This window comes from Nestor notabilis, unplaced genomic scaffold (genome assembly GCF_000696875.1).
Source record: "Nestor notabilis isolate BGI_N333 unplaced genomic scaffold, ASM69687v1 scaffold23582, whole genome shotgun sequence".
Classification (NCBI taxonomy): Eukaryota; Metazoa; Chordata; class Aves; order Psittaciformes; family Psittacidae; genus Nestor; species Nestor notabilis.
Genome location: NW_009917336.1, coordinates 742 through 15315, shown reverse-complemented (window position 1 = coordinate 15315; position 14574 = coordinate 742). Strand labels below are relative to the sequence as shown.

Genomic DNA, 14574 nt, shown 5'->3' with positions numbered 1-14574 from the left:
CTCCACCCTCCCGTATGTCGCTTCCATGGTTCCCCTCCGAAAGTGCCCATGATGCACGGTGCTACGCCCACCACTGTGTCTGCAGCAACAACTCCTGCCACCAGCGTCCCCTTCGCTGCAACAGCTACCGCCAATCAGGTTTGGCCCTTTCAATGGCTTTCTTTCACGTGTTCAGATCTCGAGGACCGGGCGAGGGCCGGATCCTGTGCGGGGTCCGGAGCGCCCGGCTCGGCGCAGGCTCGGGTGTGTGTGTGAGTGTGTGTGTGTGTTTGTGTGAGAGGGGATCGGTGAGGGGGCACCGGCCGCGCCTGCCGTGGGCCGCAGTAGGGATGGGCGATGGGCAGGGTTGGAGATGCTTCTCCAAAACCAAGCACACACCTCACCCCGGCTCCCGAAAACCAGGCTGCAAAACTGCCAAGTTGGTCGCACAAGACCTGCAGCGCTTCTGCTTTCAGTCTCAAGCAGAAATACCACCCTGAGCATCCTTCCCTGTGGTATTTTGGCATGTCCTGTCCTGGCTGGAAAGTGGAAGTGGAAACACAAAGTGGCCTTCCCCAAGCGCAAGATTGGACCCTAAAAACTACCCCAAAAACCCCAAAATTGGGGGTGAGGCTCTGAAGTCCGAAGCTCATTTACACCAGCAGCACATCACCCATCCCTGCAGAACTGCCTGTGGATGTGCAGTACGTGCTGTTGTAGCACTGTCATAAGTGTTCAGGATTTCATGCATGTCTGCCGAGCCATGATTCTCTCCAAAACTTTCCTCTGAGGATACTGAGTTGTGATGGCTGCTTCCGCACCAGTCCTGAACTGTATATGCACAACCCGTCCTAGTGATGCTTCCTGACAATTCGGTGTGCCACAACTTCTCCCAGTTAGACCAGAGGCGTTTCAAACACTTGGGGTTTTTTATTTTTCCTCCCCAATGCTAATTTTAGCTTTTTGATTTGTCATGCTCTCAGGTTTAGAGCTATTGCAAAGAAAACGGGGTGTCACTTTGTTCTGTAGGGGCTGTTAGCCGTGCCAAACATCAGTAGTGTATCTCAGGGGGCATCCTCTAGTCTTCTGCTAGTGCGAGGGCACGAGGCTTCCAGTCAGAGTTTGGCCTGCATAAGTCCTAGGCAGTGTTTTACTGCTTGCAGTACAGCTCACTAGTCTTTTTCTCTGCTTTGTTGTTATGTTCAGGTAGAGCAGGTCTTACTCCTACTTGTACTGGTGGTGAGAAGAGAGCAGAAATTCCTGTGCAGGGTTGCTCTGTGGCTGTATGGGTCCTGGTTCAGCCAGATAGTTTCAGGGCATTTCTGTCTTGTGTGTAGTCTATGGAGTTAAAATCCCAGTACAGTCACTGCCTACTGCACGAGGCATCAGTAGTAGTGCAGCTATGTTGTACTTAACGTGAAGCAAAGTAAAGACATCTTGGGAATGGATCCTGTTTTGTAAGACACTGACGTACTTACTAACCTGATACTGAAGACAGAAAGAGCAGCCGGATCTCAAGACAATGTTTTAACGTGATCTGTTCTTTGTTTTTTCTTTGCTGTAGATATCCCAGTTATCAGTAGATGAACTGAGTAGCAGCATGTTTGTTTCACAGATGTAGAAGTTCCCGATAGAACAGTAAGTTCCTTTTTGGTATTTCTCTTTATGGTGGATTGCTTTGTCCAAGGGCACTGCATCCCCAAGCAGGGGGCTGGCTGGGGCAGAGGGACCCCAGTGCCTTCACACTCTGCCAGGTCAACAGAAACTGAGCTGCTGCAGCAGCACAGACATGGACCAGCCCTATGGGTTACAACAGGCAATGTTTCCTTGTGTCTAAAATACCTGGTTTGAGGTTTTGGCAGCCTCCCTCTTGCATCCCCCTGAGTCTGAAGCTGTGTTTACAGGTTACTCTTGCTCTGTATGGCTCCCAGCTGCCTGCAGATGCCTCAGGGATTTGTGCTGTTGATGGCAAAGACTGCTCTGGTAATGAGTCAGCTGAAAAGGTGTAACTTCTCTCCTGCTATTGGTGGCATGTTTCCTTTCCTGGGGTAAGCAGGATTGGGTCAGCAGCAGCTGCTGTGCATCTGCAAGGCTGGCTCAGTCTGAGCAGAGATCTGCTGCTGCTCAGCTGCGGTGGGGGCCTGGCTCATGGTGGGTTTTTTCAGAGGTCCTTGTGTGTGGTTAAGACCAGGATGAGTGCCACAAGCAACATAACCTTCACCCTACCTGCAGATCCTGGGCTTCCCTCATCTGCTCGTTTTCCCTGAGTGGGAATGGTGGAGGAGTTTGTCCTTTTCCCTGACTTACAGAGTATTATTTCACAGCCATTGCAGCAGTGTCATTTTTCCATTGCTTTTCTTTGTGAGCGTTCACTGATGTTCATGAGAGAAAATCCCTTGGGGGTTTCAGTTCATCACTGGATTTTTTTTCACTCCATGAGAGTAAAGAGCAGTTCAACCAATTCAACAAGAGGTCCCCAGAATTTCCCAGTGCAGGCCACTTAGTATACACAGATCTACAACCCATTTCTTCCTTAGGTCATGTATAACAGGCAAGTACTTACATGATGGCAGTTAATTTGGCAAGCAGTTCTCTAATGGTATCTTTAGCAGTCGACATAAGTTACCATTTTGGTGGTGGCCCTTACCTCTGCTGACCTTAATAAAGCACCATTTGTATGCTAACTTTGGCCATGGACCCCCGTCCATGTAGGGGTGAACACCAAGCTATCCCCCTTAGTGAAAACGTTCTGCATGACACAGTGTACTGCTCTCCCAAACAACAGACAGACAGACAGATGTGACACCTGACATGGTTACCCATTTCCATAACATGTCTAAAACAGCCTGTTCCATCCTATAAGGAGAGAATTTGCCTGAGGACAGAGTTCCACACTGCCACACATGACGCTGTGTGTGTGTGCACAAGTGTTTCACAGCCAAGGACCTTCGTTGGTGCCCTGCAGTGCTGAGGGGCAGTTCCCAAAGCTGCTTGGTGGGAGTTGGGTAATTGAAACACTTGCTGCTCTGGCAGATGTTTTCCTTCTCCTCCATGGCTAGGGAGGCCCTGGTAGCCGGGCTGGCCAGCCAAGCTACAGGAGACAAGCATCAGGTCCTTCAAGGGAGGCTTTCACAAGTACATCCCAAGAGGGGCCATCTGCTCCCGGAGGAGGATCCCCTGAGGACGGGGTTTCTGTGTCTGTGATTTCTCTCTGGGCCCAATTCGCCTCTAGGTCATGGCTCCTTAGGATCACATTTTCATATTACTGTCTGTGTCTCTCTCTGAAGGAAACAGGAGCTAACAAGACTGGGGCTTCCTTTGGCCCCCTCCTTAGTCCCTCTACCTACCATCCTCTCCAAAAATAAGACTTATTATTCACCCACCTCCCTCTTTCACTAATTGTCTTGTCAGAGTGTGTGTGGAGCATGCTGGAAATGGAAAGCCCACCTCCCTCTTTCACTAATTGTCTTGTCAGTGTGTGTGTGGAGCATGCTGGAAATGGAAAAACCTAAGTGCAGATTAAAGAGGATGCCAAGAATGTTATCAGCAATTTCACACCACATCAGAAATCTAAGGGAATAAAATGTTTTCTCTCTACAACATACTAATGGCAACCTCTTGGGCAACACAGTGAGGATGTGAATGTATCTTATTAGGGTGACCTTTATTAAAATATAGATATGTGTGTCTCTAATTTCTCACTCTTTCTTTGTTGTTTCTTCTTCCCTTTGCAGCAGATCATGTTGAAATTCTGAACAGTAAAATTATGGAGCACCAGGACTTCTTGGTGGGAAGCTGCGCATGGCCTTTCTGTATATATCCCCTCTTCCCTCTCTCGTTCTCTACCACCTCTACAGTAAGCCTGTTGCAGCCTACATGTTAACCAAAAACTGAGCAATGGGAATGTCAAAAAAAAATCATGAAAAGACAAAAAAAAAAGCACTATAGAAACACTTAACAAACAGCGCTCTGATATACAAGATATACAAGTAGGAAATTATAATAGACTTTTGTAACACATAACTTTAACACACTTAATCATTTTCTGACTACCATCCTGAGAAGTGCAGCTGCACAGCGGACTGTTGGTTTACTGTATACTATCGATGGATAAATGTTTGTCTTGTTTTTAAAGTGTTATCTTCCTGTTTTGTTTACATCATAGTCTATTGATTTGTTTGAAAGTGTACATCATTATCAAGTATACTCAATACCATTTTTTCATTATTGTTATGTCTTAAGTTTTCATATACTGTAGGTTTTATGGGGTTTTGTTTGGTTGGTTTTGTTTTTTTTTTTTTACTAAAAATGTTATTGTGGGAAACAGGAATTACGTGCTGGAAAAACTCGACACAGGAATGTTCTGCCCTTTGCTGGAGTTTGCTGTTAGTGTCAGCTAAAGATGCTCATGTTAAATGCTCCTTCTAGCATTTAAAATTTGCCTTCAGATAGAGTGTCCAGACTTGCAGTACAAGGGATATGAAAGGACAGCTGTCATTTTAGTCCAGATCAGGGTATTTCTTTCAATACACTGAGCTGATTCTGGAAACTTTTTGGGGAAACCCACACGTAAAATCCCAGGCTCAGTAAGGTTTGGGAATGATCCGCTCAGATGGTGGTAAGCATCAAGGGATTTCTGCAGTTCTGTTGTCCATGGAAGTGCATTCTTAGCTGCAAACAGCGCACAATCTCTCATGGTGCAGTCAAAACAAAACTAAAAGGTGTGAGGTGAGACAGCTTCAGTTGGGCAAAGACTCGTGGTGTTGGAGAGGAGCTGGAGTGGGCCATAGCCATGACTTAACCAAAGCTGGGTAATACTGTGCCCAGCGGCTTGTCTTCACTGAGCATGCTGAAACATTTCAGCCTGAAAACTTGGGTGGCTCTCCTTGAAATGTCAGCATGCACCAGTTATTTAGTCACCATTTTCCATAAGTGGGTGATTTTTTTCCCTGTGATCTCTGGCCCTCTAAAGCAAACACAGCAGTGACAAAGCAGGAAAAAGCTCAGCGTAAGCTTCCTACATAGATAAATATTCATCTTAATGGAGCTCCTGTAGGTCAGTGGATTTATTTTGGCACCTTCTACTTGATCAAGAGCAATGTTTGCCTCACAACAAGGGCTAGTTCTCAATACCTCCTTTTCTGACACATGAATAAACTGATTTCCAGCCCATGCACCCTGGACAGCCCAGCCTGTTACATGGTATTGCTGAACAGTCTGGCTGCAGAATGCATTTTGGTTGAGGATACAACCAAATGCATCCCTGTCATAGCTCTACCATATCATTGGCATTATGGAAGAGATGGATTTACTGCTGTAAATCTGCAAACTCCATACAAGGAGAAAGAAAATGGTGATTGAAACCAAGCAAGAGGCCAGCTCCCAGCATCCGGAGGGCTGGCCAGCCCAAGCTCATGGTGGTCCTGTGGGGTGCCAAAGTCTGTCAACCAGGTTTTCTTTTCTTTTCCAAGTTCCTTGGCCTTGGTTAGAGACTTTCCTTGCCCCCTCTCCTTCAGCGTGAGCACAGATAGTTTGCTAGATGTGTATCTCCATGGATCACAAGTGATGGAGGGGCGTCTCGGGCACGGCCATTGTGTCCCATAGCAGGCTCTGACCATCTGCCCATGGAAAGCCATTCATAGCAAGAACTTTTGAAGTAGCCCAGCTCAAAAAGGCCTTCAGCAGGCTTTGAAGCAAACCCAGAGAGAGGGGAAAAAAATATCCCCACCCAAGAGCTCCTTTATGAACTCCACGTTTGGACAGTCACTTGTCCATAACCATTCCCCTGCCATCAGCATCCACAAGCGGCAGTGTTGTTTGAAATCAGTGACTCCCCTTTGTGTTGGCGACCACATCCCTGTTCTTTTCACCACTGAGTTTCTGTTTCCCAAAAAACCATAACATTGTTAGTGGAAAAAGTGGATTTGAGTACTTCCTGTTTGAAATTATTTGTGTATCAAAAAAATGGGTTTTGCACAACCTGTGCCAGTGCCTCAACAAAGAACAGAACTGATCTTCTTAAGCCAGAAAGGATGCATTCAAGCTTGTATGGCTTTATGAGTTCAAGGAGGTTGGAATTTTTTCAGTGCTAAAAGGATTTTTGTATATCTTGACACTTTGATGTAACCTCCTCTTTTATTTATCGACTTCAACATCTGGCATAGATGTGCATAGAATGTAAACCTAGAATTCAGCTGTTTTCCTGACACATTTAAAGCACTGAAAAAAAAAAAAGAAAGAAAAGTGTTTAAGGATTATTTTTTATTAAAGAGGTCCAATGAGGGATGTTCAGGGTAGTTATTAGGTGCCACAACAGTTTTTATATTGCTGGCAAATTTAGAGTTAATTTGTAAATGAGTTTAAGGAAAGAAAAGCTTGAAGCACTAAACTTCACCAAATTCAAAACAATCTCGGCAAAAATGCCACTTTGAGGTAGCACTATTTAAACTAGTTGTGCAATGAACTTGCTCTAATTTTCTTTGTTCAAGAAAGAAAAGAAAAACCAGTCGCCAGACTATAAATTTCCTAAATAGACTATTACAAAGTCACCGAGCTAGTTAGTGACTCTAAACAAATGTCATAAAAGCATGAATATCATCCTTTATTTGACAAGAGATGTATGTAAGTTTGTTTAAATCGATATAATTTTAGTGACATTTTTATAAGCTTCCCACTTATCATGAACCTATATTTTTTATTTATCCAAAGTGATTTCTCTTTGTCCATTTCTCTCAGCCTTATGCAAACAATATGCAAGAAATGCTGAAACTTGGATAAAACGGGTCATGCAGAGGGAAAATGAAAGCTGAGATGGATCATTTTCATGGGAAAAGGTTGTTAGTAGTTTCAATACAAAGTACTGCTACTAAACTGTAACATAAGCAGACAATAAAAGAGGGATTTAAAATAAAATGGATTCATAAAACTATTAAGATTATTTTTGTTAAATACAGTGCTTTTAGTAATTTGGAACATGGTTTCACAATCAGCCCTGGGGGGATTTTTTTGAGTTGGAGATTTCGAGCTGATGATTTTTTGGAACTGTGTATTTTTGCATCGCAACGTTCTAGAAGCCGTCACCTCCCCGGCCAGGCCCCTTCCCGAGCACTCCGCAGCACCGGGTCCTCTCTTGCCAGCCCATCCTCGCTGTCTCCCACCGCGCTTGGAGTGTTCCCCCTTGGAAGCACCCCAGATCCCGGCGTTGGGGCCCTCCCGGATGCCGATGGCCGGCGCTGGATGTGGGTATGTGTCTGGTGGATGCAGCTGGCCGGAGGAGGAGGCGCGTGTGCCTGGTGAGATGTCCTCTCCTCCCTGGGGTGGGAGAGCAGCTCTAGGGCACGCGGGTCACAGCCGTTGGGAAACTGGCGTCCTCGTTTGCTTTCTCCCTTGTACATTTCACAGACATGGAAATTGAAAAAGGTGAAATTTATGAGGAAAATGGAATTTCCCATTCCTGTTGAATGGATTTAGTTTGATATTGACCTGATTTTACCATGTGCCTGTTGAAGGCCTTAGAGTATATACTGTATGTTAAAGACTGTAATAACTTTAAAGAAAATAGTTGATAGCCTAATCCAAATGTAAATAGAGCTACACCACATTGTTACTAGGCTACAGTGCATTCATTCATTCATTCCTTCATGTCATCTCTCTTCATTTCTCTGCCATTAGTCTTTAAGGTTTTCATTATTGCTCTTTTTTTTTTTTTTTGATATTTTTAGTAACTAATGAATTTAATTTTGAAGGAGAGGTAGAGAAAGTTTAAGGTTTTTAAGACATGTATTCAGCCCATTTAGTTCTATCCTAAACCCACACTGAAGCATGGTAAGGTATAGAATACAGTCCATAACTAGTTTGTATAGTTTACAGTTTAAGAACAAAATTAACTTTGTATGTAACTCCTACAATGATAGATTCATTGTTAACTAATTATATTAAGTTGTTGTTGCTATGGCAACAAAACTACAACATGGCTACCTTTGTATACATTATTTGTGAGATTTTCACATGTAAATGAAAAGTGATGTGTAACAGTATGAGCTTGTTCAAGGTACAGTTCGATACTGTCAGAGAAAGAGATGATTGAATATTTTTAAAATCCCAAAGTCCCATGTGAACGCTGAATGTGTGGCTCGAGGGTCACTCTTTCAGTCCAGAAGTTTACAACACATGGATTTAGAGTCAGGTTTTATAGCTTGTAGAAATTGTTGTGTGGCAAGGGTTATTCCACAGTATTTTCACTTCCAAAACCACCACAGCCTGGATTTACCACATAGGGACCGGCCTTTGCTTTCATTTCAGCTCCATTCACACGGTGGCAACTCCAAGTTAATCCGTTTCAGTACTGTAGCTCCGCCTGCAATCTTCCTCTCTCCAGAATCTGAGCACTCACACGATACGTTACGATCAGGGCTAAAGAATTAAGCATATAACTATTTTAATACTAATTTATATTAGCAAAAACTGTACATAAGAAAACCAAAATATTGTGGAATGACCCCGTAACAGTGTTGAAGATACCAATATGCTGCAGTTAAACTGATTCAGTTCGTGTACGAATGTGTGAGACACACCTTTTTTGCACTTATGTACATAGTCCACGAAAGAAATCCTTGGAACTTATTTTGAATATAAAAAGTCTGTAATAATACAGGAAAAGTTTGTAAAAGAGATAGGTATTACTAAGGCTTTGAAAAGGAGGAGTTTTTTGCTATAAAACTTATCTGAAAGCATGATGTTGCTTTGCTGTTGTAAAAGCTTTGTAGTTTGCCATAGCTTATTATACAGCAGACTGCTACCAGGTCAGCTCCAACCTGCAGCACAGAGAAATGGGAAACAGTGCTTAATTAAATAGTAAGGTCACTAGCAAAGATTTGAATTCCTCTTTTCATCAGCCTACATTCCCAAACACACCCCAGGTCATGCTACTGATGGGTTGTGATGGGTGAATCCTATTAGGACTGGTAGGTCCGTGGTGACACACAAGCCTTTTTCCTAGCGCCTAATCCCATTTCTAGTGGAAGTGTTTATCTGTTAGAGGTGACTGTCACTGCAGAGAGTTTTAAATCCCAGAAGGAGTTTGAAATGTGACAATTTACTGATTTATTTCTTCATTTTTTACCTCTATGGGGCAAGGTCACAAATTGGAAGGGGCTGATGAGCTGTGGATGGACAGGGGTGGCTGTGGATGGTCTTGGGCCACTTTCCTCTGCTGTACAACAGCAGTGGTGTTTGTTTGGGAGCACCATGTGGCGGTGCTGCCAGATGGGTCTTGGGGCAGGGAGGTGGAGGCCGATGGTGGCATCGTGGCCAGATTCATGCTTGAAGGTTGACAAGCCCTCTTGAGTTGACAAGCCATCAAAGGAAAGCGCAGCCGTGGTCCCCCAGCTTTGCTGAGCAGCCTCTTGGTTCCCTTTCCACTGTGTTGTGGTACTGCTGGGGCTCTGCAGTACCAGGGGATTGTGGAGGAGCTGAAGTGCCTGTGTTGACCCATTTCTTTTTATTGGAACAAGTATGCTCCAGCAGGCTGGAGCAGCTCTGCTCTGGAGCCAGGCTGAGAGAGCTGGGCTGGTTCAGCCTGGAGAAGAGAAGGCTCCTTAAGAGGAGGCCTTAGGGCAGCTCCAGTGCCTAAAGGGGCTCCAGGAAGCCTGGAGAGGGGCTTTGGACAAGGGATCTGGGGACAGGACAAGGGGAATGGCTTTAACCTGCCAGAGGGGAGATTGAGATGAGCTCTGAGGCAGAAGCTCTTCCCTGTGAGGGTGCAGAGGCGCTGGCACAGGGTGCCCAGAGAAGCTGTGGCTGCCCCATCCCTGGCAGTGTTCAAGGCCAGGTTGGACACAGGGGCTTGGAGCAACCTGCTCTAGTGGAAGGTGTCCCTGCCCGGGGCAGGGGTTGGAACTGGAGGAGCTTTAAGGTCCCTTCCAACACAAACCAGGCTGGGATTCTGTGGTTTTTTCTGCAAAAGCCAAGCCCTGTTGCAGGCTTGGGGCTGAGGTGTCACTGCCAAGAACTGCTCTTTGGACACCACTGCTGGCATCTCGGAGGTTCCAAATCCTTGTGATGTCAGCAAGTGCCCAACTAGCCCACATGGTACCAGGGGGTTGGTTAAGGTGGGGATTGCTGAATTGGAGCCATAGCGTCATATGGTCCCAGTATCTTTAAGGCAGGAAATCAGATGTTGCTTCTTTTCATGGGTGTTATAATAACCTAGATTTTAATACAAAATAACCAGATAATTCTAATCTTCATGCTATTAAGGCTTCCCTTTGCCATAATTGATTTCCATAATCAAGTTCTTTCTCATTTCCAGGATTATGAGAGAAAAATCCTTTGCACTATGTGAAATGAATCGTAGGTGGTCAAACCTTTGCATTGGGGATGAGCATGATCATGACAAAACACCTCTAAAATCTTTGCTAGTGATCTTTACTGACATCCTGTATCATCAGAAATAACTCTATTTGCCTCTCAAATGAGCTATTTAAACATGCAAAAATAACACAACTATTAAATAAAAGGAAGTTATTTTTCCAAACACACAACAGAGAGAATTACCTGACACCGAATTACAAGGTTCCAGTTCTTTATTACTGTACACAGATGCTATTTGATAGTGGTGGAAGCCAAATGATTTTGTTGCCATGGCTTTTGTATCCTAGCAGATGAGGGGATGATAAGACCATTCATAGATTGGATTCTGGGATTTTGTTGTTTTCTTTCCAATTAGCTTTGCTTTAATTCTATCTTCATTTTAAACCATTCAAATGAACCGAGACTCCCCACACTTTATTCTATCACCTGACAACAGATCACTGGTTCTTTTCTTCTAGAGAATTGTATTTTAGGCAATCGCTAAAATCAAAGAATGTTCTCCTAAATTGTCCATTTTGAATTGCAATATATAAAAGCATTTATACTGTGTAAAGTAGATCTTGAAGTACATTTTTTTCATAGGCATTTCTGGTAAAACCAAGTAAGGGAAACATTAGCTATCAATTTAATGGTATAGTTTAGAGAATATATACAAATACTACAGTTAGCCCAGTGGAATTGTAAGAAGTTAAAGTCTCCCCAGACCCAGGCATAGGCTAATGCAGTGTTCCAGTTCCATAACACGATAGTTCATTCCCTCAACTGCTACAACAGGGTGTACGCTTTGAGTTTCTTTTTCTTTTGGCCACATTATATTGCTGTAGTGCTTGTACGTGCTTTAGAACTGTGCATAATGCTACTCATTTTAGTATGTTACTTCTCTATTGTTACTGTTTTATTTTTGGATCTTTTAATAAAGTGTATAAAATTCTTGGTTATGTTTTTTATGGATCCATATCTACGCATTAATAGGAGTTTACTTTCAAAAACTTTTCCAGTTTATTAGTCCCAAACTTCAAAGGTTCTGATGTAAAACCAGAAATTAATAACTAATGAATTTGAATCAATGTTATATCAAAGTGTAGAACAACAGAATAAATTTCTTTCCAGAAAAATACCTTCAGTATTTTGGATTCTGTAGCCAGTGCTGCCCCTTTGCCAGGCACACTCGGCCTCTCCTATGAGGTTACTAACACGAGAAAGACGTTTGTATTTTAGAAAAATAAAAAGGAAAACTTTCCAGATGCTGCCTTTTGGTTTCTCTCGTGCCTTAGACCTGCTGAGACACATGTGATGAGGTGTGCTGGCTGTGGGTTTGCCATGCATCCTTTCCACCCCTGTCTGGGGTGTGAGGAGAGAGGAAATAACCATGAAGAGTAAACTGAGCATCATCCCAAGGCCGGCAGCTTCTGTAGCGCAGTGATGTGTGTATCAACTCTTCTCTTTCGGCATTGGTGTCAGACATGTTCTGAATGTCCCAGTGCAGTAGTCCCACAGGCAGATCCCACCTGGAATTCCCCAGCTCTCCTCCAAGGGCACAGCTCAGTCCCAGGCTGTGCTCTTGGGCTGGGGATACCTCTCGCCATCCGTGGCTAAGCATGGGACAGACTTCTGGAAGAGAAGAGTGCTTCTTGCCAGGTTGGTTTGTCCCTTCTGTAATGATGCATAGATTAGAGGTAAGACACTGCCACCTTGGTCACCACCTGCTGTAAAAGGGGCTTTAACCTTAGAATGGCTTGAGATGATCACTCATTCCCTAAAAGCTGGACTCTTAACACATTGGGTCCAGCTGGAGGCAGCAGTTCCAGGCTGCAGCATCGCTCTTCTCACCAGCAACAGAAGACATCGGGAACCCCTGGAGATGTGAGTAACCAACTCCTCAAATCTCTGCGGGTGGCCTGACTCCAACAAGGGCCATGCAGGGGGGACAGGGTGATGAGCGAGCTCAGTGCATCAGGAGGGGCTGGTGCCAGCATGAGCGAGGGGAGCACAGCAAGGGAGGGATCGTTGGCCATTTTCCCAAAGGAGTTCAAGAGTTGGACTCGAAGGGGGATTTGGAGTTTGGAAGTGATCATTTTGGGGGATGCTGCCCGCTGGAGCTGCTGGGGGCAGCAGGGGTGTGTGGGTGCTGTGTTGAGGCACACAAGGCTGTGCAGGTACCGCTCCACCATTAGCAGGACAAGCCCTTGACTTTGAGAAGAGGCAGACGGGGCCCAGGGCGTTACCTGACTGCTCCTTTCCCATCATTCTGCTGCTCTGGCTTCTCCTGCAGGTTAATTGGCTCCGTTTGTGTGTCAAGGCCACTTAGACCTTTGTTCTATAAATGCCTCCTGATGGCACAATTAAATGTCTGAAGTGTTTCTAAACCCAAAAACCCCAGGAGGAACTGAAACTTTTCCAGGCGGTGGCTGTGTGGAAGGATGGGATGTTGGAATCCTTCCCCAGTGGTTCCTCATGAGGTTTCATTGCCAGCTTCCCTCTGGTCTGTGTTCTCTGTGGAAGGGCAGGGGCACTTGGGTGGGCTTGGACACCCCAGCTCCACTCGGGAGATGCGTCCCCACAGGGTCAGGGGTGGGAGTCCCACAGCAGCCCCCAAACTCAAGGGTAGCCCTTTAATAAGAGACGTCAAGTTGGGTTTCAAGGCCAACTGGCATCCTTGGGCCAGGGATGGGGGATTTTATCTGGGGCACGTTTGCAGAAGACACAGGAGTAGCTGCTACAAACTGCTGTATGCGATGGAGCTGGATTAAAGGCTCTGATGCTGTATTTATGGCATGTGTCACATGGAAGTGTCACAGGATCCGACCTCTCTTCCTCTCCAATGGACACATTTGTGTAGGAAAGCCAAGTTTGATTAAAAAAATCTTCATTTGGCTGTTGAGGCTTCAGTGGGAACCACAGGAGTAAGAACATGTCTTTTTGAAGGCTTGCTCCTTATTCAGCTGGGCCTCTGTGGTCCAAAGCCAGCTTTTATTCCATCTGGATTTAGTGCTGGATAAATAGATCACTTTGATCTATTTATTATGAAACAAAGGAGAATGGAGAAGTGTTTGGCTAATCCCGGGTGACTTGTGGATCTCCAATACCCTCTCCAACACAAGTAGCCCATTAACCCTTCCCAGGAGGGGCTGCACCAGAGCTCAGGGCAGATGAGGAACAGTCCATACCCCCTCACTTGTGCTCCATGCCTGCAAATGATGGACCAATGTGCCCTTTCCAGCCCCTGCCTCCAACATAGCATCACATCCCAGAAATGGATCCCTGTGAAGGGCCTGGGAGGCCTCTGGGGTGTCTGTGAACAGGGGAACCTGCACAGAGACAGAAAAAGCCACAGCCACAGGGATGGGTTTAGAAGAGCACCAGGCACCCAGCAAACAGCTCTGGTGGGTCCCAGCCAGGCTGGGCTCAGGTGGAAGGTGCTGCAGATGCCTTTGCTCTTTCTTTCTCATTCTGCCAGTCTGCTCACAGCCGCGTGCTCCATCCTCTCCCTGGCTCTTCCCACTGCCCTTGCCCTGGATCTGAAGGTGTGAATCCAGCCCCGAGGCGATGGCACTGGGACACCAGCTCACACGGCTGCGCAGGAGCCCGTGGTGTGATGCTGCTGCACTGTTGGTCTCTTCACAGCTGTTGCTGCCTTTCCCAGAGGTATTTTCCTCCATGGTTCATGGGAAATGTTTGCATGTAAATGTTATCTGTGCCTTCCCAAGGGAGCTGCAGCCGCCGCACTGCAGCCATCGCGTGCTCATAGCCTGTGTGTACAATGGATGCGGTGCAGTGCCACCCGGGTGCCTGGAAGGGCTCCCGCTGGTGATCACACCAGGGTGTCTTTTGGGGTGTGTATCTGCACCACAGCAAAGGCAAATCCTTTGCTAAGCTTTTGGGAAACTCTTGTTGAAGTAAAATGCTGTTTATTTCCCCTGTAGTTACACAGGCCTGAAGGAAAGGCACCAACCGCCTCACCCTGCCGAGGGTCCCGCTCTGCTGCATGGATGAGGGGACACAGGACATTGCCCATGAATCCATCAGTGCTCCTGGAGCAGCGGCAGCACCGAGATGGGGTCACAGAAATGTATGTGCTGGGGATGAGGTGGTGGGGAGGTGGGAATTCACACTGGGCCGTGCTACTGGTGTTATTGCAAAGAATCACAGAATCATGGAATCAACCAGGTTGGAAAAGACCTTTATGCTCATCCAGTCCAACCATTCCCAGCCCTGCCAAGGCCA

General features: G+C 45.7%; 1 protein-coding gene across 4 annotated transcripts in view; it reads left to right on the top strand.

Moving 5' to 3' along the window:
* Positions 1-1600, top strand: part of LOC104401569 (muscleblind-like protein 3) — a 46343-nt gene extending 44743 nt beyond the window's left edge. For 3 of the 4 annotated variants that reach the window (XM_010009180.1, XM_010009179.1, XM_010009178.1), the window contains 2 exons: positions 44-138; positions 1544-1600. In XM_010009180.1, the coding sequence (XP_010007482.1) occupies positions 44-138; positions 1544-1600 (152 nt within the window). The remainder of the gene's footprint in view (positions 1-43; positions 139-1543) is intronic. The other variant, XM_010009181.1, reaches the window with a different exon arrangement.
* Positions 1601-14574: the final 12974 nt, after the last annotated feature.